At 42.5% G+C, this 20,138-nt stretch overlaps 1 protein-coding gene across 6 annotated transcripts in view; it reads right to left on the bottom strand.

Moving 5' to 3' along the window:
* Nucleotides 1-20,138, bottom strand: part of fynb (FYN proto-oncogene, Src family tyrosine kinase b) — a 78,208-nt gene that overhangs the window by 20,278 nt on the left and 37,792 nt on the right. For all 6 annotated transcript variants that reach the window (XM_086190359.1, XM_086190358.1, XM_086190354.1 and 3 more), the window contains 2 exons: nt 8,923-9,179; nt 2,826-2,922 (listed from right to left, as the gene is read on the bottom strand). In XM_086190359.1, coding sequence (XP_086046485.1) covers nt 2,826-2,922; nt 8,923-9,169 — 344 coding nt within the window. In that variant the 5' untranslated portion in view covers nt 9,170-9,179. The remainder of the gene's footprint in view (nt 1-2,825; nt 2,923-8,922; nt 9,180-20,138) is intronic.

Raw genomic sequence — 20,138 nt, 5'->3', positions numbered from 1 at the left:
GAGTGGCCAGAACCGTAGCTGCCTTGGCTTTGAAATCATTTGTTCTTAGGAAAACAGACATTTCCTGTGAGTGAGGCTTTATTCCAATGCTTTCACTCATTGTGAATATTCAATAAGACCCAATTCTATCACAATAAGACAAACTGTGACTACTTTCGTTAAAACTAGCTCAATAGATGGTAAGTATGCAAAGCAGATCATATCAGAAGGGGGTCTAAACACACATTTAGCAAGAAAAAAGCCATAAATAAGCAGTAGTAGTGTGTGTGGCTGGGGCAGGAGGCTGCCTGGACTAACTGGAGGAAAGCTAGCAGCAGCTGGGTGAAATCAGTCTCTGTCCTCTGGCAGCATCTGACACCACATGATCGTAAGAGTAAGACTTTCTTATTCAGTGGGGATAAAATCTACATTTGACTCTCTGTCTATCACACATCTCCATTTCATCCACAAAACTTTATGTCAGAGTGAACTTGCTGTGAGCCTCGGAGTCCACGTCAGCTGCATTCACTTACACTCAGATATTCGGGCAGATTTCCTGTCACAACTGCTGGAACGACACTTTTGATGCATGACTTCTGCTCAAGGGGTGATAATGTTTGTTGTGTCATTTAGCCACTTGTCAGCATGTGACATAAGACACACACTCCTTGATATTCATGAGTGTGGAGCTGACCGGCACACTGTCTTCCGTTAGAATATCTTAAGCTCGAGTGAACTACCGACCTTATTTCAGGCATTTAACCAATAACCTATTCAATGACCCCAATGACTTTAAGATGAGACAACTTGATGTTTAACAGTGTGAAACACATTTTAGGACTCATATCTGTACCGCTCTACATAGATTAGATTTAGGTGTGCTTGAAAAAACACCGTGAGGGGCTGCCTTTTTTTATTAGAGGGATGCTAGAGACAGAGAGAGGAAAAGGGAGGAGGGGGAGGACTTGTTTGGCCTTTATTTATGCTGAATAAAGGCATGATGGGGGATTGCATGAGTATGACATCCCAGGCAGAATCAGGCCTTTGTTCATGAAGGGACACTCAAGAGGGAAGAAGGGAAGGAGGGAGAGACGGAGGCTCGAAAATCTGCCTTCTGAGGGTGAGAGTGGCACACGGGGGTGTAAGATGTGTGTTTGTGTGGAGCTGGGGAGACATAAACACACAGGGAGAGGGTGGGCCCTTGTCTGTCCCACCTCTTCTTTTGTACCCACAAACAAACCCCCTACATCTATTGTGCTGCAGCAAAACAAACAAACAGAAAACAACGACAGCAGTTAACAAAGAAACTGTTTTCAAATGAATTCAGATCCTCTCTGGCTGTGGTGACTGAGCCACTCACTACGCTGACCACAGTGAGGGTACACATACCCTGCAGCTGAACCACAACAACACCAAGTGAATATACTAACAGCAGACATTCACAGTGACACGCCCACTGTGCAGTGTCTTCTAAACACTGAAGGACGGAGGCGTGAGCCGCTTCCCTGGAGGATGCCATCCCAAACAGAAAGGGACAACAGTGCCTTCTGTCAGCTGAGCCCGGTGGGATCTCTAGTGGGCCCGCCTAACGTTAACTGTAAACTCACTTCCTGCGAGCATCTGACAGCTTGAAGCAAATGAGGGTATAAAGCTTTTCCCGCCATTCTCCAGCAGGGGTCAGTGTGGTGAGCTGGAGGAAACCCTGACCACATTTGAGGCTGTTTGAAGCACTGAGGTGTAGGCGGATGCAGGGAGGTGGAGAGGAGGGGAGAATGGATGAAGATGCAGCTGTGTTTGGCCCCTGCTGAGGAAGAAGAGTAAGATGGAGAAGAGGAAGACTGAAGGAGGGAATCACAGCTCTAATGAGTGTGTCTTCCTGCTCTGATGGAGGTCCCTCAGGGATGGAGGTGTGCGCTGAAATGTGAGAGATGCTGGCTGGGACCGGATACGTGCTGGGTGTGGCGAGGGGGGAGTCTGACCTTGCTGGGCCAAGGGCTGAGGTGATACTGTAGCCAAGTACACTTCATTTCACAAGTAAATACTCACATTAGTAGTTGGAGCTGGTGTATGTTTGCATGAAAGCAGTTGTTTCTTGTTTATTCACCTCAACTTACAAGCCCTCAATATTATTTTGAGGCTTTTTGCATCTTTTTGAGTATTTCACTATTTTTCTTTTTACAGTATGCGTACATGTTGGTGAGGGTGTTGCACTTCAAATGACCTTACAGTTGTAAAAAAGGTGTATAAGTAAATATACTTATGCCTGTATGTATGTATATACACACCTACTGCTCATCTGCAGTTATACAGAGTGTCTAGCCAACACCGCCACGGGTGTAACAGGGCACTTCCTGTTCAAGTTTAGAGGGAATACTTGAAGGAATGCTACACCCATCACCGCCACTGGACACCCTGCTCCACCCTGTGTAACCCTAAAATAAACAGCATTTACTGCTGATTGTAACATTCAAGTTCAAACCGCTTCTTTCACCTCATTTTGGAATACTTTTGCAGGCCTATAATAGTGTTCCCCATATAAAGCTGTTTCCAAGTTGGTCTCTCCTGGCAATTTTCTGTGAATTGAAGCATTTTTTTTTTGGTGTTAGATAATTCTGTTTAAAGTGTTAGAGCTGCTAGGTCAGTTAAAACATGATTTGAATGGATTTTTGCCCCACAAAAGTAGATATATTTTAGGGCGCAGTTCAGATAATGAAAGCAAATCTCTTTTACCTCAGCTGAAATGCAAAACTCAATCTGCTCCCCTCCCCGCAGCATCTTAACGATAAAGTGGCCACATGCACTCGTCCCCAGTGCAGACAGTTTGATAAGCAGCTGTAGCGACTTACGTGCTGTTGATAATCTGGAACCTCTCTCCTTTTCTGAAGCTGAGGTCATCTTCTGTCCGCGCCTCATAGTCATAAAGTGCCACAAAGAGGGTGACTCCTGGAGGAGGGGTGAGAACACAGTGTCAGCGGTTGGTAGATAAGCCAGTTAAAATGAAAAAGTGGTGCACTGATTCACCAGGGACCTGGAGCGAATGTTGAACGCAGTGAAAGTTAGTCTGATTTAATGGGTGACAAGTGATCGTCAAATTTAGAGTGAACAGGCCAAACAGGAAGCAACCATCTTTGAGGTATCTCACAACAATGAGACTTGAGTACAGTCAATTTTGATTCATCATATCTAAATTCTTGTCTGGTCTAAGTGTCGGGGTTTTCACCGGGAAGTCCTGGTGATGCGACGAGAGACTCAGAGAATCCATAAAGCTTTGTTGCTGTGCATTGCGCGGACGTGCACAGTTTGCTGCAAATTGAATCCATTTGCATTTTATATTCGTTCATCCTGTTATCCAACCAGTTGAATGCAGCTTTGGACGGTGACCCGAAAGCCCGTGAACAGACTCTACAGGAGCTGTATGAATCCAACACCTCCCTGAGGTGAAGCAGGTGTGATGTTCACAGTTATAATCTGCCACACTGAAGCGTGTTGAGCTTCCACCTGTGCAGGTGGATTTATTAGGGATGAGCCAACTACTCAAAACTGTCAGAAACTAGCATTAGCACTTGTGCTGTATGGTCTTCCTTCTTCGTGTCAGGCCATCTTCATATGGTGTCCCTCCAGTGGATAGAACAGGCGAGCGCGGCTGCGGCCAGGTCATCTCCAGAACACTGTGGGGCCTGGCTGCAGTTCATGATGTGCTCCATGGTTTGGAGTTTGCCACATGTACACAAGTCAGATGTTTCCAGCTTCCACCTCTTCATGGATGCCTTGCACCGGTCCTTGTACTGTATGGTGCAAGTTGAAGACGCAGCTCGAGTTGTGCTTTGTTGTTCGTCACACATTTAGCTCTCTCGCTTTGTTTTGAATGTAAAACCATGAATGAGTTTGAGGATAGAACAACAGAGAGTACTAATATCAAACAAGACTTCAAGGACCTGCAAGTGGTCCAGAATTTTTAGGAGAGAAATCAGGCATGTAGCCCTGTAGGAAGCTTCATCATGGCCGAACAACCTCTGCAGAATAACATTTCTTTTTAGTCTTATCCCCTCACTCACATCTTCTTCCACTAATCCTTCATTTACTCTCATAACAGAATTTAAAGAACAGACTTTTCTATTGCAGCGCTTGACTTTAATTTCTATCAATACTTCTCTCTCACAGAGTGTTTCTCGCCTTTACACTCCTTCTTATTGCTTGCTTGAAAAAACATATAAAGAAGCTTTGTTTCATTGTTGGAAATTTGAAGAGAAAGCAGTGGGAGACAAATAATACTAAGAAAACAGGGAGGAAGAGAAAACTGAGGGAACTTTTACAACTCAAATCTGGTCTGACCATTCACAATCAAACTGAAATGAATGCATTTGGTTGGTTTTCTATTTAGTCCTTTTTCAGACTGTACAAATTAAAGCAGACCAATAACAAATCTTTGTAATTGGTAAAACATTTACCACTGATAAATGTAAAATCTTCAGCCCAGCGAGGTTTAAGTTCCAGGGGATAGTCAGAGTCAGTCCTCTACCTGTCGCGTTACCAGTCATTTTGTTCGTATCTAAGCAAATGCCGCTGCACTAGTGATGCACAAATCGGCTCAGATCACCAATTCACATTTAGGGTGTGCGTAACATACCTGTGTAACGCAATTTCACACCACTTGAGGACTTTGAAATGAGCAACAGCTAGAGGGCAAAAAACAAAACAAAACATGAAACTGTTCTCTGGTTACACTTATCACCTTTTGAAATGCAGTTCATAATGAAATGAAAAGAAGAATCCTGTTACTGATGGCCATAATTAAAGAAAACTGGGTGGATAACATTACAGGGCTGCAGCACATACTAGAGTCAAACCACACATGCACACATGCACGTAGCACACACTCATACACGTGTGTCAGGGGATGAAACGTTAATCTATCAGCTCAGCAGCTCTACTCTTACATTCTCTTCAGAAACTAGCCCAATTACTAGGCCACTTTCCCAATTAACAACCTATTTTCCCACTTGGGACCAATTTGCTCTGAATCGGATTGTTCGTTTCCACGACCTGACCCACTGGCTCTGCAGTTCTAATGGCAATCCGTGTGTCACATATTCGGTCAGATCAGGGCTGACTCCTCACCCAACCACACTGGAGTTTGCTTGGAAACTGGCAGAGGCCATTTGGGAGAGTTGGTCTTGGCCCCAGTTGTTTTGGTCGACATTAAGTACGATTGCTGCTTTCACAAGAAAACCAGTGGTTGAACCTCACCAGGGTTTAATTAAAAGGGACTAACTGATGGATTGTGAGTTTATTAAAATACCCTGGCAAATGTGTATATTACACGTGCTGTCAGAAGTGCCAACGGTGTGAGGCCACACTAAACCACTGCATCCAGGTCTTGTAACAGAACTGCTTCAATGAAACGAGACAAAACCTCAAATTAAAATGTTAAATGATGAGAACTTTCATTTAAACACACAAACACATTTGGACTGGGGTGATAAGGTAATATAGCAGACGGAGAACGCCAGTGAGGTGCTGAATCACGACTGGCGCTGACATTTGTTTCTTTGTGCGTTTTTCATAAAAAGCCTCATTCTACTGATACTTAGTAATGTTGCAATATTGTACCTCTCAGCCAAGTGTTTCTGCTTGTCTGAAACAAATCAAATGCCTGAACAGCTTGAACTAACAGTAAGCAGTCAGAGGGTGCTTCAAATGTTAGGAGTCCAATGAAGCTGGGATTTGGACCGACTCAATCCAGTTTGACCCGTCAGACTGGCTAAAACCTCTCTTGATAACACCCAGTGGCCTGAAAAACCCTTTCAGCCATTCCAGTATAATCTCACCAGCAGCTCCCCTACAAGATAAGACTGGGAGCATCAGAGCGGTTGAAATAAAGGTTTTTATACAGAAATCCTTCACATTCCTACATGCTGTTATCCTCTTGCAATTAAAGGCAACTGCAACAATTTTCAGACCACAGCAGTTAGTAAAGTGAGATATCCTGTCACATGGATGAATCTGCTGTCAATCATGCTGTCACTTCCTACATAATGGATTTTTCCACCTCGTTATTAACGCTGTCAATCAGAGCAGATACAACACACACTAGCAGGAACGTTCAGACCTGAAGTTCTAGTAGTGCCTCAGGCTGTGTTCAGACCTGGCATCTCCGCGGCCTTGCTGGCTATCACCTCCCTGGAAGTGAAGAACTCTGACCACACATCCCTACACAGCATTCACTGGACCATGCTGCAAGCTTGACTGAAGACAACTATTAACAAACATGCAATGTGATTTTAATCATTTTGTATGGTAAATATTATTGGTAAATAATGTGAAATTCTCCCTAAAAATTACCGATTCAGGCAAAATTGGTGTCTTGGAGCAACTTGAAAAATTCGGATTCAGGGATATCCGGTTTTGGGAAAAAAAAAAAGTTGATGGAAATATTGACATGAAGCCAGGAAATTCAAGTTTTAGAAATGCATTGGAGCTGAGGTGAGCGGAAAAACAAAATCAGATCTCACAACAGCAATGTTGAAGCTTGAGAGGGCAGTCAATCTTGTCTAATATCACTCCATACACATCCCTGCTCAATCTTTTAAACTCAAAATGGAACATTTATTTCCAAAATTGTTCTTGTTCCATTTGAGTCCCAGATCCCAGCAAGGAAAATCACAAAAACAAATACTCAAAGTAAAAAAAAAAAAATCCCTTCAGCAGTTAGAGTTATTTAGACCAATTAAAGCTCGCTTGATTTTTCCAGTTTAATGACATAGTACAAGTTTCCAGATAAGATTAAAAAAAAAAGAAACTCAGTTGAGGCCTGAGTTGAGAGCAGCTGTTAAGTTGTTTCATGGCTCCCAGTGTTTGACAAATGGAAGTGGAGTGGGCACTTCTTCAAAGTCCACTTTGACTCTCTTGATCGCCTTTATTCAAGTCATTTCACTTCAGATCCTCTCACCAGGCTCAGACTTTCCAGGAAGCTGTTGATATAAAGAGTGTGTGTTGTTCATTGGACTGCCGATAAGAAGGCCGTGTTGCTGCTCATGTGATAAAAAACCCAAAGAGAGAAAAGAGTGGTATGAAGGTTTTCCTCATCTTCCAGATGTTAAATGAGTGTTGTTGTTTTTTTTAAGTGCTCCAATGTTCCATCAGGTCAGCAGAGGTAAAACGGGTTTATTGACAACTGTCAGAGAGGATGCACTCAATGAGTTATATAAGGTTATAGGATTGGGTTTGAGGTTCTATTTTGGGATATTACATCATCCAAACATCATCTGATAATCAATAAGATGTGTGTGATGCCAATTACAATGTGTGTTTCTTTGGGATGAGACTGTAGTTGGAGGCTGTTGGGTAAACAAGATTGGCTGCTGTGTTATAACAGGGGTTGAGAAGGAAGGGCAGCTTATGTCCAAATTTCCTTCCCCACCAGGAGAAAATTAAAAAGCTAAACCCCTTTCTGCTCCTCTGCCAGCACGTGGATTTGGATTATATAGTGCAGAACATCATCCAAACATTTAGGGACAAGGCTAAATGGAGTGGAAATGCTGAGTTCCTCTGTAAGGCGGCCTGGGCTCAGACAAACATAAAGGATATCCTGAGTGGGAATATTCCCTTCCTAAACAATGTTCTCGCCACAGAAAGTCCTGCGCTGAAACCAGCCGGACGTTCCTGGCAGGGCTTGGCTGGCCAGGAGGCTGGGAGAGGAGCTGGAGCAGCAATATGTGGGTTGTCGGGATTTCAGGGTGTTGTAGAAAGTTTTGAACCCCTCAGAGGGCTTTTGTAATGTGAGTGTGTGTATGTGTGTGTATGTGGGCGGCTGCAAGCTAGGGCGCACACACCCTCTGTGTTGCCATTATTATTTTCTCTATCCCACAAAAGTGCTCCGTATCTTAAAGAACTGTGATGAAGATGTCCTTTGGTTGGAAAGACAAAAGTTGCAAGGACGAACACGGTCCGACGCACTCTTCTGGCAAAAAAAAAATATAAATGCTTTCCTTCAAATGGCTGTTTCAAGAAAAATGCTTTTCCGCTGCTTGTTCGTATGTAGTTGAGTAGATGTGAGATTATTTCAAACATCTGAGCAAAAGATCAATGAACTCACAGGTGATGAAAGCAAAAAGGCTAAAACAAAAAGATTAACTTTTTTTAGAAGCACTGTAAAATATTATGTAAAGGTCCAGTGCTACATATACAGTAGTACACAATAAAGCAATGCAAATATTTTTCAGTGCAAAAGTTTGAAGTGATGAGAGAGTGTCTATCAACCCTAAGAGCTATATAAAGATGCTTCTCGATAAAAACAAACATGTCAGCTTTCTCTGGTAACACAAGAACTTGCTCCAAATAAACTAAACAATAAATATCTGCTACGCTGCTAAACTCCTGAATTCAAAACATGGAGATCCACTTAGCAACAATATTCTGTCAACCCTGATGAAACAGCGCTACGCTTTCAATGTAGGGTTGGCAAAAATCAAGGATTCCTATTGGTTAATCAGTCTTTGAAAGAACAACACCCAAGTTTGGCAGATGATTTTGATTGTTATGGTCATCAATTTCACCTTCTTAAGTTTATCAATTCACGTATTTACCAACATGTACTTGAATTTGAATATTTTTTAAAAGTTTGTGGTGGCCAAAATTAACATATACCATAAATTTACATTAATTAATTGCAAAACCTGTAATTACATTTGTTGACACCCCTAAGTTTATCTATTTGCTACGATTCTACACGATGTGTAGCAGTGAATTTTACAACTCCATAATGGTGTACAACACACACGTGGCCAGTCTCTGGTGGACCCGATGTAGGGTTTTCCCGTGTTAATTGTTTCAACATAAATCTATTCCAAGAAAAATTTGCAGTGAAAATAAAGTTATTTTAGATGTGATGTCATTAATCATCTATCACTGATGTTGGAATGAGAACTGAGACAAAAGCCTCACCTGTTCCACCACGAGTCCTGAGGGTTCCAGTGTGAGAGGAGGTGCTGACCCCTCCGAAGACGGTCATTCCCTGTCCAACAGGTGCATGGAAGTTGTTGTAGTTGGGGATGGCGGTGACCCCGAAGCTTGGGTAGTGCTGTGGTGTGGGGTCAGCCCCATAGCGGTAGCCCGCTCCCTGGGAGATGCTGGTGTCTCGATCATCTGTGAGTTTAGTTGCTTCCTTATCCTTGCATTGCACACAGCCCATTATCTATAATCTGAGGGTGAGACGAAGAGGAAGGACAGACATTTGGTTAGTTTGGTGGAATCTGGTTGACTTGAGCCATAAATCAAAGAAGGGAAACAGCAAAGATAAAAACCCCGGAAGATTTATGTGACTGCAGGTAGACGGTGTGCGAGGATCCATCTGGATCATAACTCAACATGATAGCGGAAGATTACACCAACAATAAGAAATTACATGTGGTAACTGGCAGGAAACATAAAACAGGCTTTAGGAGCTGAACACAAAATGAGCTCAGTGTATATGACAGAAGGCTGACTGGTGGATCGATATAATGAAAGGTGGTGTCTGGAGGAAGAGGAACACGGAAAAGAGCTTGTCGCTGCTCGAGGTGTTCCCTCTCCAGATGACATGCTTCTACTTATTAACGCTGGCCTGGGGAGCACAGACCTGTTTTATAGCCTGCTCTCTGGATGACTCACACCAACTGTGTCTCTTTCATGGTCAAGAGGAGTAACGGCTCCGATCACTCTGATGTCAGGAGGACAGGCTGGACAGAGACATGGCGGCACTGAGCTTTGCTGTTGCCCTGTTGATGGTGATGAGTAGGTGGACAGTGTTGGTGACTCATTGATGGTTTTATCATGAACCCTCAGAGGCCTTTTTCACCACAGCAACATTCAACCCTACTCTTTGGTGGTATATAATTCACCTGACAAGATTATAAATTATTGTGTGAATCAATTTTTAGGCCAAATCCCATTTCTCATTTATTTTCCATTGTCCATTATCCTTTGGAACAGTCACAAGGGGGGAGGGGTGGAAAGTCTCCCCATAGGAAGTTGGACAGCCCTTGAAGAACCCATGTGTCATTAGCATTAACCAACAGATCTATAGAGAACACCATACAGTAACAATCATGATATATTAAATCGACAACAACTTTTGATGGTTTTACTTTTGTCCCCTAAGTCTTCACCTGGGGATGAAAAATATTTGGGGGTTCAAGTGGGAATTATTCTGCCTATTTGTGATTTTTCTGATAGGAACATGGCAACATTCCTGCTGAATAACAACTTGTTGCCACAACTTCAGGTTAGGTTCTTAAACCCATCTCCTGGTGCATATAAATAGTATGGCACTTTTAAGGACATTTGCCATACCATGTCTACACACTTTTGTCTTTTTAAACCCCAAAGACCTCCATTGTGAAGAGATGCCGTGTCGTAGCTCTGCACATTGACGTCATCGGTGACGGTTGTTTCTAACATGGCTGCAAAGTACAAACAAACAGGCTCATTTCGTGTACACTAAAGTTTGTTTCTGAAGGCATTCTTTGCGAGAAATAGGCCATGCACTTAACAGAATATTCCTTCCTATTTGAACAGGTTCATTGTTTGGCCAAAGTGTCACAAACTAGGTCATGCTAGTTTTGATTTCAGCTGGACTATAAGATATGTGCTGATGGAGGCAGGTTTTGGCTCCTGGCTTACAGGTTATGAGATTGAAGCCGACTGAAGCCTGCTTGCACATTGCTAAATGACGATCAGAGCAATCACAGCAATAAAATATGAATTCGGGAATTCTTTCAAATTTCAATCCAATGCCTAATGATCAGTTTGACGTCGCTGCGTTTAAGGTCTGGATTCAGGAAAAGATTAGGGGTTGGATTAAAATAAAAATGAATTATCAACATCAGAAATCAAGGATTTCTAGATAAATGAATGGGGCTAAAAGGCATTAAATTGCAAGGGGAAACACAACATGCTGATAACAGCACGCCAAATGACTGACGAAAAGCTGTGCTGTTCATGCGCCTTCTTATGAGGACTGAGTCTGAGAGCAAAATTGAACAAGAACCAAACAAACTTATAACCAAAGTTTGGATTTTAGTTGAGATTTTGGATTTGAGGCTAAATGCAGGTACAGTTTCAACAAACATTCTTCTTGATATACATGTGTTCATTGTATTGCAGTCTGAGTGTTTTTGCTCTCTGCGTATGATCTGTTCTTGCTTTAACATCACTTGCCCTAAACCAGCCTGTCAACTTATAACCTCTGGGTCATGTGTGACCACTTCTAGTCCGGAATGGAGCGACAACGTGCAGGAAACCAGCACTTGTGACGATGGGCGAACACGCAGCTATGTCTGCTAGCATTAGTCCATCATTAAATGTACCCTCCACACAATGTATTACATCTTCAAACGCTAGCATAATGACTGGACACTGCAGAGTTTTCGCCATCACTGTAAACCAGGGGAACGTTTCTGTTGAACACGTTTGGGAGTAATAATGTGGATCCAGCTCCAGACCACAGACTACAACCCATCTGAACGAGACTCTGAGTAGCTTCTTTATGATTAAGCAATGATAGGAAAGCCATATCTGAAAGAGATGAGTGACTGTGGAAGGGCACAAGATTACTGTTGGACTATTTCATCTGAGGAATTATTGGTATCTAATTGTCTCTCAACACAACTATGAAAATAACAATGTGTCAGCATGGTATATCTGCACAGACACCACAAACCATAAAAATCCAGGCTCTCCTTGGAAGACATAGCGCCAGGCTGGCCTTCAGCTCCAGTCTGTTCTCAAATGTGTCACTTAAGAATATATTTCACTCCTGTCCTTTTTTTTCCCCCTCCACCCTGCTTTCCTTCTATCTTCTGGCTCAGTCGCTTCATCTTTGACTGCAGTGAGAAGCAGGAAATTTATACCCTAGTGACAAACTGTAAGGACAGAGAGAAAAATAATGAAGGCAGATTAAGGGCTTCCCTGTCTTAAAAGCAGCGATAAACAAGTGACGAATCACTGCGGGGAACTCACTTTTCCACCAATCAACACTTTGACCAACAATAATAGCTCTAAAGTGACAAACGAACAAATCTAAACACATGCTGATGTCTAGAAGCTGTCTGCAGCAACACAGCAACAAAACATCCCACAAAAACCCTGTAATGGATATAAGGACATATGCAACTGTGACCTCTCACAAGAAATGTCATCTAATTTAATCCATTGGGAAGACAATGTCCTACTTCCTAGTTATGCTAACCGCATGACTCAGTGCATGACGTAAGTTTCTTCTTCTTATGGTTGAGTGAAATATCTCAACAAATATTGAGGTTATGAGAATATGAGAAGCCAAAATATTTCTCCAAATAAAAGGATGAGGTCTTTTTGTACTTCTTAAGGAGGAGTTAGAAGCCACAGATGTCAAGACCAGAAAGGTCCTCAGCATGCATGGAGGGTCTCACCCTAAGTCCAGCATCCTGAGGCTGTACACTAAATGGAAAGAGGAAGGATGAGGACCAGTGAGCATCAGGGCCACTGTCCAGGATGACACATTGAAAATCCAAGAGTACATCAAGAAAATGGCCCCTCAGGACGAGCTGCTCAGTGAATGCCTCAGACAGCTGAAACCTGATGAGAGTGAGGAGGGAGAGGAGCAGACGTGGACGGACAAGCTCCTACATGTACAACCGGCAGACTGAGGAAGTGGCTGATATCAAGAATATATATGCATGCATGCGATGCAACAGTGACACACTTTCCTGGGAGGTGGTTAACCTTGTGGTCTTATTGACACTTCATGCTTTGACAATCACTACCCAAGTTAAGGTTCAGATCTTTCCAGCACAGCTAAGAAAGGAAACCTTGGTCTCTGCCAATTAGTGAGCAGCCCCTTCTGACTGGCATACTGTGACCACTCGCTTTCAACTTGATTACAGAGCCGTTCATCAGATGGCCCGCTGGAGCAGACAGACGCTGGGATGCTTGTCAGCGGTTGTCAAAGCAAGTAGGAAGGAGAGAAATCTCCTGTGTTGTGTTTAAAAACAAAAAAGACTACACAGCTATGCAAAAGTGGAGCCTTTTAAAGTGAGTGGCTTGTCACCTTTCTCAGTAAAGAGATGTCGTCTTTTAAGAGTTCGCTACGCTGGACACGACCGCCTTCATATATAAACTGTAATGGATTATAGGAGGGAGGAAATGTGTTTTGTTCCATGGATAAAACAAAACAAGTCTGCTAAAAAGAGCATGAAGGAGCTGCACCAATCACCAGTCTTTGTCATCCCCTTGGTGAAACCAGTGTCAATGACTGGCATCAAACTGGTGGTCAGAGCTAAAACCTTGCACAAGCAGCCACCCTGCACTGTGGGGACTCTGTCAACAGTTGCTGTAATCTGGTGTGACAGGATGGCGAGCAGGCGGAGGGCCAGGCAGCAGCAGCAGCATCCATGGTACACTCAGAACATCTCTAATCGTATATGCTTACAGCCGACGCCAGAACTGAGACCTCACACTGCTCTGCATTTTGAGTCTTTATGCAACCCGTGACTGGCAGAAGAAGACTGAGTCAGCTTTTGAAAAAGCAGCAGAAGTACATCGATGCCTCAGAGCTGGATGGAAAACTGCTTTTGAATGATAATGTAGGGATGAAAAATATCGATGGATCTTTTATTGTTTCGTGTTAGAGCTGAAAAAGAATCGGCACACTGGATATGAGGGCTGTCGATGAAATGATCATGACATTGTTGGCCAGTATGACAGTTGTAAGAACCCGGTCCATACCAAGACAGGGAATAAAACACAACAATTTGATCTCTTTGTTTACCACTCTTAGAGCATGTGACATTGAATCAGTCACAAACCGCTGCACACACATCCCAAGAAACTACCCACGATGGAGATGGAGAAAAAGACCCTGCGTGTGGTTTCTGGTCCTCTAGTGGAGTTCTGGATCTCCTTTAGTCAGCTCCACAAGGAATACTGAGAATAAATGAGACTGGTGTCACAAATGACAAAGGAGGAACCAAATCACAGCACACCTTGATGAGAAATATGCAGACCAGGACACCGATGTCCTGGTCAAAATGGCAACCTTAGTAGATCCAAGATTCAAGGTTCAGTACATCAAGCCAAACAAGGTAGAAGCAATTATTGTCTGAAATGATGGATGGTGACCAAGGCCAGTCTCCGGTCAATCTGGGATTGCTGCTAAGCCACCTCTACCACTGGGAGAAGCAATGGGAGCAGCTTCTCTAAAAACAAACAAAAAAAAGAACACACACACCCCCACACACACAAAAGCCCTGATGAAGATGCATCGTCTCTTGCTTACAGAAAAAGAGAGGGAGAAAACAGGCTAGAAATGTACCTGATGTCCCCTGAGTCTGGAGGTAATATGAACTTAATGACGTTAAGCAACATTGCAAAACACAAACAAAAGAAAAAGCAGGTTTATGTACCATGATACCATTAAAACCAGACAACTAATTCAGCCTTCGTGCTCACAATTTGAAATAAAGCATGTGTGATTGTGAATCCTAGAACTTCAGCTCTTCGCTCTACTTGTCACGTTTGCTGGTATGTAGGGAGGCAGATGCAGACCAAAGGCATGCAGGACTTAAGGAATCAGTGTCTTATTAACGGCAAATTAACCTTAACTCACAAAACTAATGACTCCAGTGAAGCAACTGTATGACTTGCTGGATGTACACAGGAAGAACATCCAATAGCGACTGAAAAAGAGAACCTAACCCAAATACAATCAACTAGTGACACAAGATGAGAGGTGGGAGAACCGGAGGGCAGGGAACAGGCTGATGATTTATAGAACCCAAGGAACTGGGCTGACGAGGACGGATTACAAGACACAGGTGGTCACAACAGACAGCCGGGAAACGAACAAAAAGAGGAACTAAAACAACAAGACAAACAAGGGGGATTACATTTCAAAATAAAACAAGGCACGAAAATGAATCTTGATGCAAAGCACGCAACAAAAGAACAGAGAACGACACCGAGATCCATGGGAATACTGCATAAATGAGTCATTTTTGGGAGTTGTGGTGACATCTAGATTTTAGCTCCCACTACCGCATTGTAAAATCTCTTTTTTCAAAGTAAAGTTACACAATCAATCTCACTTTGTTTTATGTGTTTTTGATGATTTAATACAGTTAGTTGCCTCTTTTAGAAATGTGGTTGATCCACCTCAAAGAGTGCACTTTGATTTTATGTTTACAAAGACTTTTATATATTTTGTTTACTGAGTTTTTGAGGTTTTTATGTCCATATATCTGACAGATGCTCAGACTGATCTACCTAAAAGAGTGTAGATAGATTTTATAATTCTAAGAACTTCTGCTGCATTTTTGAGGTTTTCAACACTTTAATATGTTTTGTTTACTGAGGTTTGGATGTTTTCATGTTCATTGCATTTTCCTGATGTAGGGTTAAACCTCTTCAAAGCGAGATTTATCTGTTTATGAACACATATTTTGCTGAATGTCTGTGCTTTATCTTCATTTATTTTATTTGTTTTCTTCATTTATTTTGTTTGATTATTTTGCTAATATCGAAAGACTTCGACTCAGATTAAAAGGCTTGCGTGCCTTGAAGATTAAATGAAGACTTCAAATTAAATTCAACCCTTTTTCACCAGTACTGTTCAAAAAAGCAGTTTAAAAAAAAATCAATAATCGCTGATATCGACTGATAGAAGATGTCATCTTTCATAGTGCTTTTGTAGACGATAAAATATTAAAACAAACCCTCCCTTTTGTCCCCAGTCTGAGCAAAAACAGACCATCAAATATAAACTTGAAAATTGTACTCTCCACTCACTCTTTCTGCTTTGCCCTTTAAATTTGCCGCCCTCAGTGTATTATACTCCCAAATATTGCTGGTCAGAAACCTCTTGACCAGCTTCCTTCAATAATTGACAAATGTCAAATTGTTATTCAGTGACTTCCATGCTCTGATTTCTTAGAACAGATTACTGAATCACTGAGTTAAACACGATCTTCTTTGCTCCAAAGTAAGCAGGGACCGATTTTCCTTCCCACTGCAAACCCAATAAAGGCCGGACCCATCTCTGACTGCTCTCTTTCAACTGAAGGGTCTTTCATCCCTTTATTTAACTCTTCCGTTCCTTCTTTTCAGGTAGCCTCTCTGCTGATTAATTATTCCTCCTCAGCAGAAAAATCAGGCACCTGCCTGCCGTGGAGGCTGTTTACTTCCAAAGGGCTCTTTACACTCTCACAATGGGTTTTCGGGAAATGCTCTCATGGACTAATGCAGCATCCAGTAGAGGCTCCTTTCTTCGGCATTGCTTCATGAGAGATAAGTGAGAATCTCTGAGACACAGTGTCAAAAGATTTTGTTGTTACTGTCAAAATGAGAGCCACCATGATACAGCCCAACTCTACAAAACCATTCTTCTGTGTTTCAGCTGCTTTCAACATGAAATCAATGAAGCCTTGGGGGAAAATCCAATTACAGACCAGGACACGACCAGTGGTGGAGTCCCGTGTATAATTAGCAGAGGGCGATTCATGTAAGACTACATGGACAAAGTTCACTACGTTCTCAGCAGGCATCGCTAGACCAGTTCACATTTAGGAATGAAACCAACAGCTTCTTGATGGATTTCCAATGGTATCTGTATCGGTTGCACATCAAAACATGTCTGGTAGCAAGTGAGACGATCTACACCCAATTAGAGTGTTGAAGCGTTACGTAACACAGAGCACTCACAGAACCATCATACTCCAAGTTTTCATTAAACTGTTTCCATGAACTTTCTACGCCATCAATCATTGCGCACACCATTATACTGGAACACCTAGAGGAGCAGTTCATTTTCCTCTTCATTCATGTGGGTTTCATCAGACGATGCAATAAATATTTCATCACTGTGGTGCAGCAGGTTGGGACAACTGGGTGCTACTGTCGCATCCAGGATAGAATTTCCCTCTCGTTCAGGTAACAGACACAGATAAACGGTACAAATAAGACCAACTTTACTTTTAATTCAGGTGAATGAACTCACAGTGGTGTAAAAGTGATGACAGTGAGCAGGAGGCTGGATGAAGCTGTTCGCACTGGCACGACAGCACCGACGGCGATCTTCCAGCTTTATGTGTGCTTGATTTCAGGGAGGTTTTTTTTAGTTTTATTTTTTGGGGAAAACTGCATATATACTGTATATATATATATTTTTTAAATAAAATTGTAGAACTTATTTCTTAACTGTTTTTTTCTTAATTATATAGTTTAATCTTTTTTGGTATTTATCCATACGCACGGATCTTGCCATCTAAATGAATTTGTGATATTTGATGTGGATTTATCGGAAGGGTTTTCCCCTCATGTTTTCTACATGGACTCGCGTGAGTGCGATGTGACAATATGTCATGTGGTTGGTTGTGATTTCACTGATGCAGGGAAGTGCAACTGTTTTGTGGTCGTATCCAGCGGAGTTACAGGCTAACACACTGACTGGCAAGTTCTTGTGGGACCACATTTCCCATCAGCCCACCAGATGTTGTGAGGCAAGTTAACTACTTGATAGATTATGAACAGAATGTTGGATTTAACCATCCGGTGGAAATATTGTTTTATTGACAGCTTTATTCCAGGACAGGAGAGTGGAATACATGGAAATTTCATCACATTTCAGGCTTTGGTTTTATTTTTACTCATTGCATATTTAATGATGATCAATTGTTTGAATTTTTCTTCGTAAGACCTTGCTTGGACTTGAAGTTTCTCAGTTTTAAAACATAAAATATCAAGAATAGTTCATTCATAAATCAATCATAAATCATATGCAGTGACCTGGAAATGCTGGTTTCAGGGAGTTAGGGGTGTAGAGTGTAGCTGACCACCACTTTCACTTTGTCACAACGAAAGTTGAAACTCCTGCCCAGTTATTTTTTTTCGCAGCATTTATGGTCACAAGTGAGGGACATTAACATTTGGGAAATGACTGTATTTCAATCAAGATATTTGTTAGTTCTCCTTTAGAGGGTTACTCATAATGGAGAAAGCCTCAACGGCGTGCTTCTCTGTCACTCACTGACTCAAACCTAAATGAGATAAATGAATGTGACTGAGCTGCCAGGATTGTTTCAGGGTGGAAGGAAGTCTGTCTGCAGAGGAGGGGAAAGCTGGACTAGCAGCCAACTAGTGCAAATAAACATGAACTCACAGAATGTCTGGTTTCAGAACTGATTGTGTTCTGTGACTGAGCCAAAGACCAAATGCATCTCAGGATGACTTGAGTTAATGGGATGAAAATTGATTAACTTGACATGAGTGGTGCCATCCACGTGTGTTCTGTGTCAAGAAAAGAGATCTAAACTATAGGTGTGGCTGGGCACTCATCCAGAGGTGGGTCCCCAGGCTAATCTGGGGCAGTTGTGCAGAGCTGAAAGTATGCCATGGTGCCAGGGGGCTGCTGCTGAGGGAGATGCTCCCTGCCTGTGTTTACATGTGATGGAGAGTTGGGGAGGAGGCAGGAGAAGAGAGGAGTGGGGCGCAATGTCATATTAAGCCTCATGGAAAGGCTTTTTCTATAAATGCAGTCTCCTAAGCCCCGAAACTCTCAACCATATTCTCAAGCGAGTTCCTAACGTCTGTCTGTGGTTTGATGCTGAGCAGGTTTTACTTATGATTGAGAACAGCAAACTGCTGCTGATGGAAACCAGGTTGACGCTACTGTAGCCAGGAGAGTGAACCACATGAGAACAATGAGGATGCTGAAAAGATGCTGAGGCGCTGGTTCCCAGACAGTGGCGTTTCTAGTAACTGTGTCACTTGACTCAGACACACCATTATTTATCAAAACAAATCTGAAATAAAAATACTTTTTTTCCAAATAAAAAAATCTACATGTGTAGCCCCTGAGAAAATGCAAACTTTGAAAGTGAAGACATTTGAGGGATTGTAAATACAAGAAGTCGCAATATCACAAAAGTCGCAGCACTTCCTGTCTCTGCTGGCAGCAGGCTCCCACGTACAGATCCACTGGCGAGGCGCCTGAACCCTGCTGTTATTTACCCCGTTTTGGAGCATGTACTGAAAAAAGTAATACACTTCTTCACTCTCTTTGTGTACTGCACTTCATCAAGAGGACAATAGAGGAACACCGACTGTAGTGTGAGAGAGAAAGAGAGAGAGAAAGAAGTCTGCATGGAAGAATACAGAGGATAAAGAGGATATAAAAATGATTAGGGGTAAAAGAAAAGGGCACTGAATTGGAGAGGGAGATCAGTGAATGATAGAACGGAGGTACAGTGTGTGTGTGTGTGTGTGTGTGTGTGTAACATAACAGAATTGAAGGAGAGCGTTGACTGGGGGATACAGGAAGATGGCAGGTGATGAAATTGCTAAGCAAGGAGAGAGGATGAGGGGATGAAGAAAGATTGGCTGACAAGAGAGGAGGGCAGCTCCGTGGCTAAGACCTGGGCTCTGGGTGTGCCGTGGTGCCTCCTCTCTGCCCTCTCAGTGTGCATGTCTAATTCATCCATTTAAACACACACGCGGATGGAAGGATGCAGCCAAATGAGCATCTAATTAAAATCTAAAAAACACTTCAATTATTAAACAGACGCATGCTATGTGTTTGAGCTTGCTGCTGGCTGCATTTTGCACAATTTCACCACAGCTGCAAGTACGGCTGGCCCTCAGCCAATTATTCAAAGCTCAAGTATATATAAATATATTTTGGCAGTGTGAAATGCCACTCTATCTGTAATGCTTGGGGCTCTACCAAGGGGTATTATGGGAGATGAGTCCACTAACCTGCCACTCACAGGGCTCCTCCCATGTGACTGCAGGTATAATTGAATGGTTCTGCTTTTAGCTTTCACATACTTTCGACAATGTTTGGAGCGGACAGTGTTTTGCTTTTCTGTGTAAAATAAACTCTTCACTATTAGTGTGTGCAGCAATGCTGACCTGTAATGAACTCTCAGGGAGGGGAGCTGTTAGCTTGGGGATGTGGTTAGGCTTCCTTACTGGAATTACACAGTTAAATTTGAAAAAAACACGGTCCTAAACCACTTATAAAATCAATTTCTAGTTAGCAGGAGCCTAAAACAGCCTTGATGAGTAATTGCATGATTCAAATCAATGGTTTTCTCAACAGAACACAACCTGTGATGGAGGAGCTGTGATCTCGCCTCCCCCCTTCGCCT

Source organism: Aulostomus chinensis, chromosome 20 (genome assembly GCF_037954235.1).
Source record: "Aulostomus chinensis isolate RoL2024-O1b breed Wild chromosome 20, RoL_Achi_v1.0, whole genome shotgun sequence".
Taxonomy (NCBI): Eukaryota; Metazoa; Chordata; class Actinopteri; order Syngnathiformes; family Aulostomidae; genus Aulostomus; species Aulostomus chinensis.
This window is presented reverse-complemented; position numbering and strand designations above follow the sequence as displayed.